This window comes from Leptinotarsa decemlineata, unplaced genomic scaffold, assembly GCF_025532065.1.
Source record: "Leptinotarsa decemlineata unplaced genomic scaffold, Ldec_3_MD MMD2_tig00000035_RagTag_RagTag, whole genome shotgun sequence".
In the NCBI taxonomy this organism is placed as follows: domain Eukaryota; kingdom Metazoa; phylum Arthropoda; class Insecta; order Coleoptera; family Chrysomelidae; genus Leptinotarsa; species Leptinotarsa decemlineata.
The window spans coordinates 24302219-24321268 of record NW_027412540.1 but is presented as its reverse complement, the minus strand read 5'-3'; the positions used below and the strand labels follow the sequence as shown (position 1 = coordinate 24321268).

Here is a 19050-nt window from a genome sequence, read left to right as displayed (position 1 = left end):
CTGGTTGGTTATTCGGAGGTACACACGTATAGTAAAACCAATAATGATTGAGAGTAAAGCGCGTTGTCATATCTAAATTTTACGTTACCAGTTTATAGCAGAATCAAAATATAGTAAGCAGTAGAGTTGTAGGTTGTGGCAAATTATAGATAATACACAATACTAGTACGATTAAAAGGTATTATTTATGACAAAAATCAGTAATGAGCTTGTAATGAGTAATACTTATACATTTCCTGATTACTGATCAGTTAAAATTCATTATTTTCTGTAAAGTGTTAGATATTTATTACAACTAGTGGCAACGCTGTACGCAACGATATTTTTGTCTTTGTCACTTTACCGTAACTTCCATCTCATCGTTGCAGTTCTCACTAATGTACTTGCAGCCATGAGCGTATCATTGGTTTGTGAATCATACAGCGTGAATTGTACGTTTTACAGTTAAGTTAGTCAGCAATCGACGTGTTGTGATAACAATTGGTGAAAATAATAGTGCTAATAAGTGTTTAAGCGTTACATAATTGTATTTCTACACCGTTCTCAAACTACTCAAAAAATGGGAGACATGGTCGGGCCTTCCACGTCGAAAAAGGTAAAACGGTCGGAGTGTCGGTCAGTAAGAGAAAAACAAATTGTACTGCGAGTATTTCACTGTCTTGAAAGAGATCATCAGCCACCAAAAAGATGACAGTAAATCCCAGAAGTTGCTAAAGGCCCTCTGGTATGTTTAGATGACCTTATACTCTTTCTGATTGTTTTAGTTCCCCTGTTTAATTTCAGGTCACTCATTTCAACCAATAGGAAGGCCCAGCATCAATGGAATAGAACCGAAGAACCAAACAAATTCCGTAGAATCTGTTTTGAGGATAACCATCATATACTTCGTCCCTTGAATAATATATCGCCTTTGATATCTGCCGGAGTTGTAGGTCATAGATAAAAACGTATTGACCATGGCCAAAAAACCCGGATATCAACTTTGACACTGGCAGTTAAAGTTTACACTTTTTGAATGGAAATTTTCTTTTAAAATCCTTGATATCTTAAATGCGCATTAAAGCATTTTGAACTTAATATATTATGCCTAGTCTACTGACCCATTGCACAGAATTGAATAGTTTGCTTCGAGAAATATAAAGAAATAGGCAAATAAAAAACGCAAAAATCCTTATCTTACAGAAACTAATCAAACGAATGTAATCTTTACCTGCACCAGCTGTTGCAAACCGTAAAATTGGCGAAGGTTTCGACCAGCCATATCTATTTCTAGAAACCAGCAAAGCCTCGTACACTGTCTTTTCTTTTAGTCCTTTGATGGTATAAGACTTTGAATAAACCGAACCTGAAGAATGTTCGGTGGGAATGGTTAGTTTTGTCCAATTGGGCGAATTCGTACCCCTGGTTGTTCGGTATGGTCTGAACCAAAGGTTATATTCGATGATCGACGTGTAACTGTCAACTTCCCAGATTAGGGTGTACGAAGTCTTAGCATTCAAGTTTTTGTCTTCGGTTCTTTTGAAAACTCCTGGATTGGGCACTCCTGAAAAAAGAACAAATACAAAATGTAAGAATTTTCATAAACTTACAGTACCAATTTTTTGGCTTTCAGTTGAGTTGGCTAAAATGATGTATTTGAATACGGTGAAAAACCTGATTTCCATGTAAGGTTTTTCACCGTTTAGCCTAATAAAACCTAAATATTTTCAAGTTCAGAAACGATGTGACAACACGGCATATAGCAGTGGACACACGGTGCTGTGGATGTTAAATTGTTAGGTTATTGAGGAAAGACGTTTAAATACGCAATAAGTCATCCAACGAATGTTAGTTTTTTGCTCCACTTCCAAATTCAAAGACACCACAGTTGACGACGAGAAAAAAGTGATAGAAGTATTGTAAAATATTACAAGTTATTATAAATCGCGAACTTGTGAGAACGAAAGAAACTAGTGATAAAAAATGCACCGTACACGTTTATCGGAAATGTGCGAGAATTTTGCTTTCAAGATTCGGACTGGAGTATTTTCAAAGCAACATTAGGGCAATATTTCCTTGCAAATAAGTCGACGGAAAGTGATGTGAAGAGAACTATTCTTCTGAATGCGTGCGATGAAGAAGCCTATATGTTGATTCATAGTCGTTGACTTCCTGAAAGTCCAGATGAAAAAAGTACGAGGAACTAGTGGAATTGTGTGACAAACACAGTCAGTGCTTTTGCGGCGAGATATATAGTTTATAGTGCCGTCAAAAATTAAGTTGAAACAGTTCATCAGTGGGCAGTGAGAGTAAAATGTTTAGTTGGAAAATGTTCCTTTGAAACCGAACTCAATGTACTTTTACGTGACAAATTTATCAAGCGGCTTGACGATCCTTCGTTGATGCAAAACATTTTCAATGAAAAAATCACAGTGGAATTCGACAAGGTCAGAATTAGTGAGCTGCTAAGTTGAAAAAACCAGACTTAAAAAACAGCCTACGAGTGAAGGAAGTTTTTTATAAACACATGGGTCAACGGAATCCACAACATTGAAATCGTCCGAGCTTTGACAAGCAAGGTCAAGTAGTAGAGTAATGACATCTTCAACCGGCAGAGGAAGGTCGACGAAACACATGGCAACAAGGAGTCGGATATCATATGACGGGTCTACATCTGTAATCAGTGTCAAACGACTTGTCTAGTGCGCCGAAGGGAAGCAAATACCATAAAAAAAGAGAAGAAGAAGAAGTGTCAAACGTAATCATATAAAAGATAAGTGTTTTTTCAAATATTCATGTAATATTTGTAAACAAAAGGTTCATTTACCGAAAATATGTAGACGAAATAGAAAAATTTTTTTTGCTGAGTAATACAGGTGAGGTATAGAAATAATTTTCACTATAACCTCAAAACTAAAACAGTATGATCCAGTTTCTTTGAAAATTTTAATTAACTACAGGATATTTTTGTTTGAAGTGGATACAGGCGCCTCAGTTTCAACAGTTTCCAATGAATTAAAAGTCTAGTTATGATGTATCAACAATAAAGGCAATAGGTTATATCTCTGTAAATATTACTTATAAGAAAATCACATTTTTAAATTGTTCATCATTGATCAAGGTGGTCTAGACTTTTTCAATTTGTTTAAGCTATCAATTAATGATTTAAGTGAGAAAGTTGACGGTGAAAATTTAAAAAAAAACTTCCTGAAGTCTTTTTATCTTCTTCAGGTTGTTATAACGGTGGCACCATACATTTGGAGTTGAAAGAAGGAGCACAGCCAAAGTTTTTCAAGCATTTACATTTGCTATGCGTGAAGGCGTTGAACAAGAATTGAAGCAACTTTTGGATGAAGGTATTCTGAGTCCAGTGTGACTCAGCGATTGAGCATCACCCATCGTTCCAGTAGTTAGGAGAGGTGAAGGATTTAGAATATGCGGTGATTTTAAGGTTACCCAGTCTTACAAGCTGACAAATGATGTATTATTTTGTTAGTTACAAGGGGGACTGGAGTTTACTAAAATTGACTTTGCCAATGCTTAAGAACAAGTTGAAGTCTACGCTGACTTTAGATTGCCAACAACAATAAGTTAGGGGTAATTTGTTTATATTAGGTTACCTTTTGGGATCACGAACTCTCCGGCTATTTTTCAGGCAATAATGGAAAAAAATTAGCTGGTATAGAAGGAGTAACCTGTTTTCTTGATGACGTTCTGATAACAGGGCGTAATCACTCAGAGAATGTATAGGATCCCAGAAGTTCTTAAAAGATTTGAAAATAGAGCGTTAAAAATATCTATAAACAAATGTGAGTTTTTCAAAGAGTCCGTGAAATATTTGAGATACAAAATTGATAATAAAGGGTTGCATGCATGTAATGATGAAGTTAAAACAGTTTTGGAAATTTCTTATTAATATCAATGCTAAATGTCTTCTAACTATATTTGGAAATAAGGACTTGTCTATTTTAGCAGCACATAGATTGCAGCAGAGGGTTATATTTAGTTATACCTACGAGACTGAATATGTAAAGTCGTTGAATAATCAAGCTGATTTTTTTCAAAGATGACAATAAATGAAGAAGCAAATGAAAGTGATTGCTCTTATCCAGATTCAAAATTAATGTCTTCAAATAATGATTTATCCATTGATTAGAAAGAAATTGCAGTTTAAACAATGAAGGATTCAGAAATAGAGGAGGTTTGCAGGCATGTAAGACTGGGATGGCCAAAATCACTGAAAATACAGTTAAAACAATATGCTAACTCTAAAAACAGTTTTTCTATTTATGATGGATGTTTGATGCTGGGTCAAAAGGCTGTCATTCCAGCCTCTCTTAGGGGTATTTTTTTGAAAAACCTTCATTCAACACATTTGGGCATGGTTAAATGTAAAAGCTTAGCTCGTTCTTATGTATGGTGGCCTTACATACATTTAGATATTGAAAATATGGTCAAAAGCTGTAAATATTGTATAAAAATTCAAAATTCTCCTGCAAAATTCCACTACAGACTTGGGAATTTCCAAAGAAACATTGGTATAGAGTACATATTGATTATGCAGGTCATATTTTTTAGAAAAAAATATATTTTAGTGTTGATTGATGCAGGTAGTAACTGGCCTGAAGATATTTCAAAATGTAATATTTAGTCATATAATACTATCAGTCTTTCAAGGGAAATTTCTCCATTCCACCTCGAGTCCAATGGATAGGCTGAAAACTTTGTAAAAGCTTTGTTCAAAGTTTCAAAATAAGGCAATTCAAAACATTTGAGTCTAGTTTGCTTTTCTATAGAATAACACCTCATTGCACAACAATGGTATCTCCAGCACAGTTGATGCTGAATGGGAATCCCAGATCTGTTTTGGATTTTGTACGTAAATATGATGGAAATTAGAGTCGTAAATATAAGCTAAACAATAATGTAAAAAATTGGGTTAATAAGAAGGATATAAAGGGATTATGTGAATCAAAACAAACTTAGCTGGATTGAGGGTAACATAACTCTCCGATTTTCAAAGCCCAATAAGTTCACTTGCCTCAATTGTGAACAAGTATATAAATATGTCAATAATATAATGAGAAACTATTATAGTTTGGTGTTAGGGAAATGCAATTCAGCACCTTAAACTATTCAAGATTAGAAACGTATACACATACACACACAAACTGTTCTGGTATGTATCATGTTTATGAACATCTTTCATCACACTGAAATTTAAAAGAAATTAATTCATTTTCAATAAAAAGGTAGAATTTACAAATTCTGGATTTATAAATAGTTTCTGTATCCAATAATTTATTAGGTTCATATAAATTTCAGTTGAAACCAGATAATCTGATTTAAAAGTACATTTTATTGATTTACTTTGCAAACCTTCTAATGGCTATTGAATTTTGCAAATTTGAGTTTACTAGGTTTTGAGAACAGAAAAGATAGTTTTTTTGAAAAAATAACCATCGGATTATTCCATTTTTGGGAAATTTCGTTCATAACTTATACATGAATACGGCAAGTTACTGACAAACAGGACTCTTGTATTACGCAGTAACTTATTGGGTGAATACTTCAATTTGCCACCCGTCGCATTTCAGCAGCACTTCTAGTGATTTAACTTCGTGTTCAGATTGTGGAAGGTTACAGATCCAAAAAAAAACAGTAAAAATATCGACTTCTTCATAGTGAAGTATAGGATTTTCAACTAAAATTTGAAATATTGACTTCCCCATAGTGAATATTTTATTTACAGTTTTTGAATTATCAGATTTTCAACTAAAACTTGAAATATCGACTCCCCCATGAATATTTCATTTACCGTTTTTGAAGTATGAAATTTTCAACTGAAACTTGAAATATCGGCTCCCCCGTATTGAATATTTTATTTACAGTTTTTGAAGTATAAGATTTTCAATTGAAATTTGAAGTATCGACCCCCTCCATAGTGAATACATTTTTTGAAGTATAAGATTTCCAAATAAAACTTGAAATATCGACTCCTCCATAGTGAATATTTTATTTACAGTTTTTGAGTAAAGATTTTCAAGTAAAATTTGAAATATCGACTCCCCCATAGTGAATATTTTATTTACAGTTTTTGAAGTATAAGATTTTCAATTGAAATTTGAAGTATCGACCCCCTCCATAGTGAATACATTTTTTGAAGTATAAGATTTCCAAATAAAACTTGAAATATCGACTCCTCCATAGTGAATATTTTATTTACAGTTTTTGAGTAGAGATTTTCAATTAAAATTTGAAATATCGACCCCCTCCATAGTGAATACATTTTTTGAAGTATAGGATTTCCAACTGAAACTTGAAATATCGACTCCCCCATAGTGAATATTTCATTTACAGTCTTTGAATTATAAGATTTTCAACTAAAATTTGAAATATCAGCAAAACAAGAGATCTGTGGAATAATGCCTGCATGAAAACTCGTTAAAGCTGTAATGTAATTACATCTAAATTCAATCAAAGCCTTGTACTAGCGCCGATTCATTAATTATAAACCCCAACCACCGACTGAACTACCCAAGTGTCCAAATTATAGTTAGCCATCTAAAAATAATGAATGCACTACAAATATTCGTTACAGTTGGCCTCTAGATTTCCTGGAACTCACCCATTCCGCAACATGGGCCACCCGAACTTGAATCCTAGGGGTTTCAAGGCCCCACACATGTCTGATTGTAGTGGACGGTTTCACTAGGCAACCTCATAGAGCATGTGTTCAATTTTCTTGGTTATTTTGATAGCAGGACCAACCCCATCCTGAAGGCAGCCCCAGGTCTATATCGACCTCAAACCACCCCTAGAACCGTCCACCACCCCCATACTTAGTACAGGTGTCAGTCATGCCATACGTTCGTTACCTTCATTGAAAAAGGTTCACTTCAGTGCGAACTGATTCTACCATCGGAAACTCACTATGAATTTTTTGGGTTTGATATTGCGACGCTTAATGTCGCGACGCCTGCCGTCGAACTTTCTGATGAATCACTGGGGTCAACTGCTAGAACGGATTCTCCAACATTACCTACTTGATATTTGCACCGACATACCATCTTCACCCATGTTGTGCTCGACCAAGAACTGAACATTCTCATCGTCACATCTAGGAGTCGGCTTGTTGACTTGCTGAGCTGCTTCCAGAGTTTCATACCTGATAGTCTGCAAGCGATGAAACCCATCACGGTCCTGCCAATATCTGAACCGCGCGTGCCCTTGAGCCAGAAAGCAATTATGCTCCTTCACTAAATGTCTTGTTAAATACGAACCTCGATTGGATTGTCTTTCACAACAGTGGCACACGTAACATGAACTAGCAGCACCATGTTGTTTCACATGGTAATTATTCAAACCGATTTTAGTACGACAACTAAAATCGCACGTATCAGATTTTATAGGATTCTCTTTGTTATGGATCCTTATGTAAGCATCTAAATTGTGCTTCGTCGTAAGAAGGGCAATTATAAGGTTTAGCATCAAAATACTTGAACCGTATATGTGTGACTTAGTTGTTCTCGTTTCCTATGATCAGCGAATTTGGTTCTGTTCGCAAATGTGGCTAAACACGTAGAACAACCAATCACTTTCTCTTCTGAGTGAGTCACCAAATGATCTGCTAATTTGGTGCGAGTCAAAAATTTTGCTTTACGACCCCTTCAGCAACAGGGAACCTTTTCATTTTGGGACTTCCTCCTAACGCTAGAAGGGTAACATAAACTAGCAGCACCATGTTGTTTCAGACGGTGATTATTCAAACCGATTTTAGTACGACAACTAAAATCGCACGTATCGTATTTCACAGGTTTCTCTTTGTTGTGGATCCTTATGTGAGCATCTAAATTGTGCTTCGTCGCAAGAAGAGCAGTTATAAGGTTTAACATCCGAATGCTGGAACCGTATATGTGTTACAAGGTGTGACTTGGTTGTTGTCGTTTCCTGTGATCAGCGAATTTGGTTTTGTTCGCAAATGTGGCTAAACACGTAGAACAACCAATCACTTTCTCTTCTGAGTGAGTCACCAAGTGATCTGCTAACCGCAAATTTGGTTCTGTTCCCAAATGTGGCTAAACACGTAGAACAACCAATCACTTTCTCTTCTGAGTGAGTCACCAAGTGATCTGCTAATTTGGTGCGAGTCAAAAATTTTGCTTTACAACCCCTCCAGCAACAGGGAACCTTTTCATTTTTGGACTCGCTCCCAACGCTCGTTTCCTCCTTGACATGCGTCACCAGATGCGTCAAAAATTGGAAAATAGTCAGGAAAGTAGACGAGCAATAATTCCACTCGCAACTGTAGCCAGACATATTATTCGGTATCTTCACTACTTTCTTCTGGTTGCAATCCGGCGGCAAACCAATTCTCCCCACTGAATTTTGGTCAATATTTGTTAGCTTCGAAAAATACCCGTGAAGCGACAAGTGATTCATCAATGCGTCGGTGGAAATGGCGTCATGTTCTCAGTCGGTCCATGAACATTTTGAGTTGCCTTAATCGACAGTAACGTGGTTCATCAAATGGACATCGATCGCTTCCCAAGAATTGCACTGTATTTCGCATATGTCCCATTCGAACTTTAGAGTAAGCGGTTCATCTGACAATTTGATATGGCACCGTTTCTCGATTGTCTGTTCCTCTCTTGCAGATGCTGTGATTTCCGCTACAGATTCCATTCCGGTAGAGGTTCCATTTAAGTCCTCAATGTCTTCCTTCATGTTTATAACAAACTCCATGATCTGCTAATTTGGTGCGGATCAAAAATTTTGCTTTACAACCCCTCCAGCAACAGGGAACCTTTTCATTTTTGGACTCTCTCCCAACGCTCGTATCCTCCTTGACATGCGTCACCAGATGCGTCAAAAATTGGAAAATAGTCAGGAAAGTAGACGAGCAATAATTCCACTCGCAACTGAAGCCAGACATATTATTCGATATCTTCACTACTTTCTTCTGGTTGCAATCCGGCGGCAAACCAATTCTCCCCACTGAATTTTGGCCAGTATTTGTTAGCTTCGAAAAATACCCGTGAAGCGACAAGTGATTCATCAATGCGTCTGTGGAAATGGCGTCATGTTCTCAGTCGGCCCATGAACATTTTGAGTTGCCCGAATCGACAGTAACGTGGTTCATCAAATGGACATCGATCGCTTCCCAAGAATTGCACTATATTTCGCATATGTCCCGTTCGAAGTTTAGAGTAAGCGGTTCATCTGACAATTTGATATGGCACCGTTTCTCGATTGTCTGTTCCTCTCTTGCAGATGCTGTGATTTCCGCTACAGATTCCATTTGCAAGTCCCTCGACTTCCGGTAGAGGTTCCATTTGCAATAAGTTCTCAATGTCTTCCCCCATGTTTATAACAAATTCCATGATCTGCTAATTTGGTGCGGATCAAACATTTTGCTTTACAACCCCTCCAGCAACAGGGAACCTTTTCATTTTTGGACTCTCTCCCAACGCTCGTATCCTCCTTGACATGCGTCACCAGATGCGTCAAAAATTGGAAAATAGTCAGGAAAGTAGACGAGCAATAATTCCACTCGCAACTGTAGCCAGACATATTATTCGATATCATCACTACTTTCTTCTAGTTGCAATTCGGCGGCAAACCAATTCTCCCCACTGAATTTTGGTCAATATTTGTTAGCTTCGAAAAATACCCGTGAAGCGACAAGTGATTCATCAATGCGTCGGTGGAAATGGCGTCATGTTCTCAGTCGGTCCATGAACATTTTGAGTTGCCTTAATCGACAGTAACGTGGTTCATCAAATGGACATCGATCGCTTCCCAAGAATTGCACTGTATTTCGCATATGTCCCATTCGAACTTTAGAGTAAGCGGTTCATCTGACAATTTGATATGGCACCGTTTCTCGATTGTCTGTTCCTCTCTTGCAGATGCTGTGATTTCCGCTACAGATTCCATTTGCAAGTCCCTCGACTTCCGGTAGAGGTTCCATTTGCAATAAGTTCTCAATGTCTTCCCCCATGTTTATAACAAATTCCATGATCTGCTAATTTGGTGCGGATCAAACATTTTGCTTTACAACCTCTCCAGCAACAGGGAACCTTTTCATTTTTGGACTCTCTCCCAACGCTCGTATCCTCCTTGACATGCGTCACCAGATGCGTCAAAAATTGGAAAATAGTCAGGAAAGTAGACGAGCAATAATTCCACTCGCAACTGTAGCCAGACATATTATTCGATATCATCACTACTTTCTTCTAGTTGCAATTCGGCGGCAAACCAATTCTCCCCACTGAATTTTGGTCAATATTTGTTAGCTTCGAAAAATACCCGTGAAGCGACAAGTGATTCATCAATGCGTCGGTGGAAATGGCGTCATGTTCTCAGTCGGTCCATGAACATTTTGAGTTGCCTTAATCGACAGTAACGTGGTTCATCAAATGGACATCGATCGCTTCCCAAGAATTGCACTGTATTTCGCATATGTCCCATTCGAACTTTAGAGTAAGCGGTTCATCTGACAATTTGATATGGCACCGTTTCTCGATTGTCTGTTCCTCTCTTGCAGATGCTGTGATTTCCGCTACAGATTCCATTTGCAAGTCCCTCGACTTCCGGTAGAGGTTCCATTTGCAATAAGTTCTCAATGTCTTCCCCCATGTTTATAACAAATTCCATGATCTGCTAATTTGGTGCGGATCAAACATTTTGCTTTACAACCCCTCCAGCAACAGGGAACCTTTTCATTTTTGGACTCTCTCCCAACGCTCGTATCCTCCTTGACATGCGTCACCAGATGCGTCAAAAATTGGAAAATAGTCAGGAAAGTAGACGAGCAATAATTCCACTCGCAACTGTAGCCAGACATATTATTCGATATCATCACTACTTTCTTCTAGTTGCAATTCGGCGGCAAACCAATTCTCCCCACTGAATTTTGGCCAATATTTGTTAGCTTCGAAAAATACCCGTGAAGCGACAAGTGATTCATCAATGCGTCGGTGGAAATGGCGTCATGTTCTCAGTCGGTCCATGAACATTTTGAGTTGCCCGAATCGACAGTAACGTGGTTCATCAAATGGACATCGATCGCTTCCCAAGAATTGCACTGTATTTCGCATATGTCCCATTCGAACTTTAGAGTAAGCGGTTCATCTGACAATTTGATATGGCACCGTTTCTCGATTGTCTGTTTCTCTCTTGCAGATGCTGTGATTTCCGGTACAGATTCCATTTGCAAGTCCCTTGACTTCCGGTAGAGGTTTCATTTGCAATAAGTCCTCAATGTCTTCCTCTATGTTCATAACAAACTCCATGATCTGCTAATTCGGTGCGGATCAAAAATTTTGCTTTACAACCCCTCCAGCAACAGGGAACCTTTTCATTTTTGGACTCGCTCCCAACGCTCGTATCCTCCTTGACATGCGTCACCAGATGCGTCAAAAATTGGAAAATAGTCAGGAAAGTAGACGAGCAATAATTCCACTCGCAACTGAAGCCAGACATATTATTCGATATCTTCACTACTTTCTTCTGGTTGCAATCCGGCGGCAAACCAATTCTCCCCACTGAATTTTGGTCAATATTTGTTAGCTTCGAAAAATACCCGTGAACGACAAGTGATTCATCAATGCGTCGGTGGAAATGGCGTCATGTTCTCAGTCGGTCCATGAACATTTTGAGTTGCCCGAATCGACAGTAACGTGGTTCATCAAATGGACATCGATCGCTTCCCAAGAATTGCACTGTATTTCGCATATGTCCCATTCGAACTTTAGAGTAAGCGGTTCATCTGACAATTTGATATGGCACCGTTTCTCGATTGTCTGTTCCTCTCTTGCAGATGCTGTGATTTCCGCTACAGATTCCATTCCGGTAGAGGTTCCATTTAAGTCCTCAATGTCTTCCTTCATGTTTATAACAAACTCCATGATCTGCTAATTTGGTGCGGATCAAAAATTTTGCTTTACAACCCCTCCAGCAACAGGGAACCTTTTCATTTTTGGACTCTCTCCCAACGCTCGTATCCTCCTTGACATGCGTCACCAGATGCGTCAAAAATTGGAAAATAGTCAGGAAAGTAGACGAGCAATAATTCCACTCGCAACTGAAGCCAGACATATTATTCGATATCTTCACTACTTTCTTCTGGTTGCAATCCGGCGGCAAACCAATTCTCCCCACTGAATTTTGGCCAGTATTTGTTAGCTTCGAAAAATACCCGTGAAGCGACAAGTGATTCATCAATGCGTCTGTGGAAATGGCGTCATGTTCTCAGTCGGTCCATGAACATTTTGAGTTGCCCGAATCGACAGTAACGTGGTTCATCAAATGGACATCGATCGCTTCCCAAGAATTGCACTATATTTCGCATATGTCCCGTTCGAAGTTTAGAGTAAGCGGTTCATCTGACAATTTGATATGGCACCGTTTCTCGATTGTCTGTTCCTCTCTTGCAGATGCTGTGATTTCCGCTACAGATTCCATTTGCAAGTCCCTCGACTGCCGGTAGAGGTTCCATTTGCAATAAGTTCTCAATGTCTTCCCCCATGTTTATAACAAATTCCATGATCTGCTAATTTGGTGCGGATCAAACATTTTGCTTTACAACCCCTCCAGCAACAGGGAACCTTTTCATTTTTGGACTCTCTCCCAACGCTCGTATCCTCCTTGACATGCGTCACCAGATGCGTCAAAAATTGGAAAATAGTCAGGAAAGTAGACGAGCAATAATTCCACTCGCAACTGTAGCCAGACATATTATTCGATATCATCACTACTTTCTTCTAGTTGCAATTCGGCGGCGAACCAATTCTCCCCACTGAATTTTGGTCAATATTTGTTAGCTTCGAAAAATACCCGTGAAGCGACAAGTGATTCATCAATGCGTCGGTGGAAATGGCGTCATGTTCTCAGTCGGTCCATGAACATTTCGAGTTGCCCGAATCGACAGTAACGTGGTTCATCAAATGGACATCGATCGCTTCCCAAGAATTGCACTGTATTTCGCATATGTCCCATTCGAACTTTAGAGTACGCGGTTCATCTGACAATTTGATATGGCACCGTTTCTCGATTGTCTGTTCCTCTCTTGCAGATTCTGTGATTTCCGATACAGATTCCATTTGCAAGTCCCTCGACTTCCGGTAGAGGTTCCATTTGCAATAAGTCCCCAATGTCTTCCTTCATGTTTATAACAAACTCCATGATCTGCTAATTTGGTGCGGATCAAAAATTTTGCTTTACAACCCCTCCAGCAACAGGGAACCTTTTCATTTTTGGACTCTCTCCCAACGCTCGTATCCTCCTTGACATGCGTCACCAGATGCGTTAAAAATTGGAAAATAGTCAGGAAAGTAGACGAGCAATAATTTCACTCGCAACTGTAGCCAGACATATTATTCGGTATCTTCACTACTTCCTTCTGGTTGCAATCCGGCGGCAAACCAATTCTCCCCTCTGAATTTTGGCCAATATTTGTTAGCTTCGAAAAATACCCGTGAAGCGACAAGTGATTCATCAATGCGTCGGTGGAAATGGCGTCATGTTCTCAGTCGGTCCATGAACATTTTGAGTTGCCCGAATCGACAGTAACGTGGTTCATCAAATGGACATCGATCGCTTCCCAAGAATTGCACTGTATTTCGCATATGTCCCATTCAAACTTTAGAGTAAGCGGTTCATCTGACAATTTGATATGGCACCGTTTCTCGATTGTCTGTTCCTCTCTTGCAGATTCTGTGATTTCCGATACAGATTCCATTTGCAAGTCCCTCGACTTCCGGTAGAGGTTCCATTTGCAATAAGTCCCCAATGTCTTCCTTCATGTTTATAACAAACTCCATGATCTGCTAATTTGGTGCGGATCAAAAATTTTGCTTTACAACCCCTCCAGCAACAGGGAACCTTTTCATTTTTGGACTCTCTCCCAACGCTCGTATCCTCCTTGACATGCGTCACCAGATGCGTCAAAAATTGGAAAATAGTCAGGAAAGTAGACGAGCAATAATTCTACTCGCAACTGTAGCCAGACATATTATTCGGTATCCTCACTACTTTCTTCTAGTTGCAATCCGGCGGCAAACCAATTCTCCCCACTGAATTTTGGCCAATATTTGTTAGCTTCGAAAAATACCCGTGAAGCGACAAGTGATTCATCAATGCGTCGGTGGAAATGGCGTCATGTTCTCAGTCGGTCCATGAACATTTTGAGTTGCCCGAATCGACAGTAACGTGGTTCATCAAATGGACATCGATCGCTTCCCAAGAATTGCACTGTATTTCGCATATGTCCCATCCGAACTTTAGAGTAAGCGGTTCATCTGACTCTGACCTTGACATGCGTCACCAGATGCGTCAAAAATTGGAAAATAGTCAGGAAAGTAGAAGAGCAATAATTCCACTTGCAACTGTAGCCAGACATATTATTCGGTATCCTCACTACTTTCTTCTAGTTGCAATTCGGCGGCAAACCAATTCTCCCCACTGAATTTTGGACAGTATTTGTTAGCTTCGAAAAATACCCGTGAAGCGACATGTGATTCATCAATGCGTCGGTGGAAATGGCGTCATGTTCTCAGTCGGTCCATGAACATTTTGAATTGCCCGAATCGACAGTAACGTGGTTCATCAAATGAACATCGATCGCTTCCCAAGAATTGCACTGTATTTCGCATATGTCCCGTTCGAAGTTTAGAGTAAGTGGTTCATCTGACAATTTGATATGGCACCGTTTCTCGATTGTCTGTTCCTCTCTTGCAGATGCTGTGATTTCCGCTACAGATTCCATTTGCAAGTCCCTTGACTTCCGGTAGAGGTTTCATTTGCAATAAGTCCCCAATATCTTCCTCCATGTTTATAACAAACTTCATGATCTGCTAATTTGGTGCGGATCAAAAATTGTGCTTTACAACCCCTCCAGCAACAGGGAACCTTTTCATTTTTGGACTCGCTCCCAACGCTCGTATCCTCCTTGACATGCGTCACCAGATGCGTCAAAAATTGGAAAATAGTCAGGAAAGTAGACGAGCAATAATTCCACTCGCAACTGTAGCCAGACATATTATTCGATATCTTCACTACTTTCTTCTGGTTGCAATCCGGCGGCAAACCAATTCTCCCCACTGAATTTTGGCCAGTATTTGTTAGCTTCGAAAAATACCCGTGAAGCGACAAGTGATTCATCAATGAAGGAAGGACTTAAATGAAACCTCTACCGGAAGTCGAGGGACTTGCGAATGGAATCTGTAGCGGAAATCACAGCATCTGCAAGAGAGGAACAGACAATCGAGAAACGGTGCCATATCAAATTGTCAGATGAACCGCTTACTCTAAAGTTCGAACGGGACATATGCGAAATACAGTGCAATTCTTGGGAAGCGATCGATGTCCATTTGATGAACCACGTTACTGTCGATTCGGGCAACTCAAAATGTTCATGGACCGACTTAGAACATGACGCCATTTCCACCGACTCATTGATGAATCACATGTCGCTTCACGGGTATTTTTCGAAGCTAACAAATATTGGCCAAAATTCAGTGGGGAGAATTGGTTTGCCGCCGGATTGCAACCAGAAGAAAGTACTGAAGATACCGAATAATATGTCTGGCTACAGTTGCAAGTGGAATTATTGCTCGTCTACTTTCCTGACTATTTTCCAATTTTTGACGCATCTGGTGACGCATGTCAAGGAGAATACGTGCGTTTCTCGATTGTCTGTTCCTCTCTTGCAGATTCTGTGATTTCCGCTACATTTGCAAGTTTCTCGACTTCCGGTAGAGGTTCCATTTGCAATTAGTCGTCAATGTCTTCCTCCATATTTATAACAAACTCCATGGTAACTAAATCTTCTACAATTCACTTTTTTTCACAACACTTACTTTAACTTGGGTAATACAGAAATGGAAATCTAATTAAACTGCAGCAACATCGTACGAGATTGTTTCAAAAATCACCCTCACTAGCAGGCTCCAAGCTATTCAATTCTCTGCTTTCAAATATTAAGAGTATCCCATTAATGTCTACTTTCAATCGGAAAGTTTAGAGGGATGTTTTTATTCTATCAATGAGTATTTTGAATATACTTCCAAATACTTGTGATCAATGTACTGTAATCTCTATGTAATTTATTAATTCTGTATTATACATCTACATATTTTTTTTACTTGACGTTTCCTATATCATTGTTAGATGATCATTTCAAAGGAATAAAAACATTATTATTATTATAACTTTCCCATCTTGATATAGTGAAAAAAGAAAAGATTGGATTTATTATCAGTGTTTCTTTCTACTACCAGATTTTCATGTCTGCAACTCATTATATTTAATAAAATGTTCAATAGTTACAAATGATAAATGTCTCACAAAATTAGTTTTTTTTGCAAAAACCCTGACACACTTTTTTGCCTCTAGAAATCAAAGGCATTATCAATTTTTACCTATGACCCTTACAGGTATTTAGAATTTATGAGTGTTCCAGGCAGGTGTTTGGCAGGTAAATTTTTGAATTTGATCCTGATTCTGGGGATGCTTATCTATATAAAGTGTGAACATTTCAATAACTTTCAGTTATAGTGTTGCAAGGATTTAAATAGATGTAGTTTTCTATTTCTCCTGGCTAATTCCTTTTATTATTCTGTTTGAAGGAAACTGAATATTTCAAAACCATGTCAGATTCTGAAGATGACTACATGTCCTTGAAAATAGACGATAAAAACGACGTCCGCCCAAGTCTAGTATTCAACAGAGAAAAACGTAAATTGGATATTTTCAAAAAAACACTGGATGCTTCCAAAAAGAAACAAAAATCTGTTCGTGAACTCGAGCAGGAGTATCGCGACAAGGGTTTGAAGACGGCCATCTCCAATGAAAATAAAGGATTCAAGTTATTAGAAAAAATGGGTTTCCAAGCAGGAGGTGCACTTGGAAAATCAAGAAGTGGCATTAGGGAACCTATCGATATTATACATAAACAAGGCACCTCAGGAATTGGTAGAGAAACTCACTTGAAAGAAGTATTTAGAAAAAGAAATGAACAGAAAATACAAAACGTTCAGTTCTGCGAGGAACGCTTCAGGTTTGCCGTAAAAGAGAGAAAGAATCTATCCCAAATAAAAAAAGATTTTTTCAAGGCTCAAAAAATATGTGAAGAATTAGATTTCAGAAGTAAAATTGAAGATCCCATAGAGGACTTTTTCTGGACGAAGGAAACTATAAAGAAAAAAAGAAAAGTTCAAAAGGCTGATACCATCGACTCGGATAGCAGCGAAGAAGATGATGAATTTGAAATGTATGTAACAGAAGAAAATCTGTTTGCAATTATTAACTATCTAAGAAGAAAACACTTGTATTGCCTCTACTGTTGCATAACAGGTACAGATACGGAAGATTTGAAAGAAAATTGTCCTGGTCCTTATAGAATTGATCATGATGATGAAATATAATAAAAGTATTTCATGTAGGCAAAATTCAGGAATATGCCAATTTATTTTTGCTTTCTCAAAAAGTAAACTTAATGCAAATTAGGTATGCTCCACAGTTTTCAAATATTATCTCTATAGCTCTATTCATCAATAATGATAATTTATCTAAATAATTTAATTTTCTAGTGCTTTCCTCATTTGAATATGTGGAAATTGATAAGTTTTAATATTATACTATTGTTTTTTGTTCGTTATATTTTGAGTAATGTTCATACATTTTTTAAGTCGTTTCATTAGTTTTATGTATACTTTTAGTAAGTTGCCATGCAGTATAAAAATATAAACGAACTTACCAGTAAAGCCCTATATACGTGACAAGATCAAAGAATTAATATTGTATATCAACTTCAAAAACAATAGGTCAAAAATTACTCCTACTTAGCACCAAAATCATTCAGGCAACTACCACAAACAATAATCAATAAAACTTTTTTAAAAGGCTTTAAAAACCAATTCCTATCATTTGTTGAAGAAACGTACAAAACAAAATTACACAGAGTAATGGAGGGCTGGATTAATAATAGAGAACTGATATGAGGTGTATGTGTTGTGAATACGATTATATATTGTTTTGATTCATATTCCATTTTTATATTCTTGCTTATATATCCTATTTTTTAATAACTTACAAGAACTGTATATTTACCACATACAAGTATGTAATAAAACTCCTGTGGATGTTGTAAAAGTTCGTCGATTTCTTCACAATAGGACTTTCCTGTGATGATTTTCTCTAAATTGTACTGTTTAATTTAATACCATTAATTTTTTTATTTGATTATCATGTAAACTGTTTTAGTATCATTCAACCATTTTAATATGTCCATGTACACATAAATTTTTATTTTTTTCTGATTAAATGGTATGTTATGTTTCAATGTGTTTTATATCATTTATTTATGATAATTTTTTAATATCGATATAATATTCCATCATAAATTAACAAATATTACTGGAAGTTTTAATCTTCCTCTTTGAAGATGATCACTTGGTGATCGAAACACGTGTCGAGGTGTTAAAAATAACGGTTTGGTGTTGGGAAAAAAACTCCAGTAATATTCATTACTACACCAAAGGTTCCAAACAGTGCATCATAAGTACATAAATTAACATTTGGTAGACATATTTCACAAAAAGTTTCAGAATCTTTCAGAGCTTATGGTTTCATTGTTAGAAATTGTAGAAACTTTCTTAATATTAAAGCCATTGAGCTGTTGTACTTCACCTACGTACGTTCGAAGATAGAATATGCAAGTATCGTCTGGAGTCCATTCTTTGAGATTCATAACATAGCCACTGAAAGAGTTCAAAGAAAGTTTTGTACATTTCTAATTTTCAGAATAGATGGTTCTTACCCCGAGAGAGGTATCAGTAATGATGTCATATATGAACGTTTGGAACTTTTTAGTTTAGAGCATCACAGAAAATGTGCGTCGCTCATATTTTCATTCAAGTTAGTTAATGAGAGAGTTGACTGTCCTAAAATTCTTGGACAAATTAACTTCAATGTACCATTTTTAGACCTCTCAGAGCAAGAACTAACATTATCCTCAATATAGTTTATGTGCACACATTTTAATAGCATTTGTGCCCATGGTAATTT

At 37.7% G+C, this 19050-nt stretch overlaps 3 protein-coding genes across 8 annotated transcripts in view; 1 reads left to right on the top strand and 2 right to left on the bottom strand.

The window, feature by feature from the left end:
- LOC111509759 (opioid-binding protein/cell adhesion molecule homolog) overlaps positions 1-19050 on the bottom strand; it is a 39981-nt gene that overhangs the window by 835 nt on the left and 20096 nt on the right. For both annotated transcript variants that reach the window (XM_023165567.2, XM_074172073.1), the window contains exon 6: positions 1211-1543. In XM_023165567.2, the coding sequence (XP_023021335.1) occupies positions 1211-1543 (333 nt within the window). The remainder of the gene's footprint in view (positions 1-1210; positions 1544-19050) is intronic.
- LOC111509760 (G patch domain-containing protein 11) lies at positions 1620-18325 on the top strand. 5 transcript variants are annotated; one of them, XM_023165568.2, is made up of 3 exons: positions 1622-2855; positions 3211-3398; positions 16611-18325. In XM_023165568.2, the coding sequence occupies exon 3, from the start codon at positions 16632-16634 to the stop codon at positions 17406-17408; it is 777 nt and encodes a 258-aa protein (XP_023021336.2). In that variant the 5' UTR covers positions 1622-2855; positions 3211-3398; positions 16611-16631; the 3' UTR covers positions 17409-18325. The 5 variants fall into 5 exon arrangements, with proteins under 5 accessions (XP_023021341.2, XP_023021336.2, XP_023021340.2 ...); XM_023165572.2 differs by lacking the exon at positions 1622-2855 and adding an exon at positions 2862-3035; XM_074172076.1 differs by lacking the exons at positions 1622-2855; positions 3211-3398 and adding exons at positions 3405-3576; positions 3635-3788.
- Positions 7018-11276, bottom strand: LOC141481097 (histone H4 transcription factor-like). Its single transcript, XM_074172209.1, has 3 exons — positions 11121-11276; positions 7903-8057; positions 7018-7477 (listed from the first exon to the last, which is right to left on the bottom strand). Exons 1-3 carry the CDS (start codon positions 11274-11276, stop codon positions 7018-7020), a joined length of 771 nt encoding a protein of 256 aa, XP_074028310.1.

Bases quoted from the DNA above. Each gene is read 5' to 3' on its own strand.
- LOC141481097 (XM_074172209.1), bottom strand. From the start codon at position 11,276: ATGGAGTTTGTTATGAACATAGAGGAAGACATTGAGGACTTATTGCAA. The intron at 8,058-11,120 runs GTCAGATGAACC...CTACGTGTTTAG, and splicing joins AAACGGTGCCATATCAAATT to CCACATTTGGGAACAGAACC. The intron at 7,478-7,902 runs GTAACACATATA...ATACGGTTCAAG, and splicing joins CAACAACCAAGTCACACCTT to TATTTTGATGCTAAACCTTA.
- LOC111509760 (XM_023165573.2), top strand. From the start codon at position 16,632: ATGTCAGATTCTGAAGATGACTACATGTCCTTGAAAATAGACGATAAA.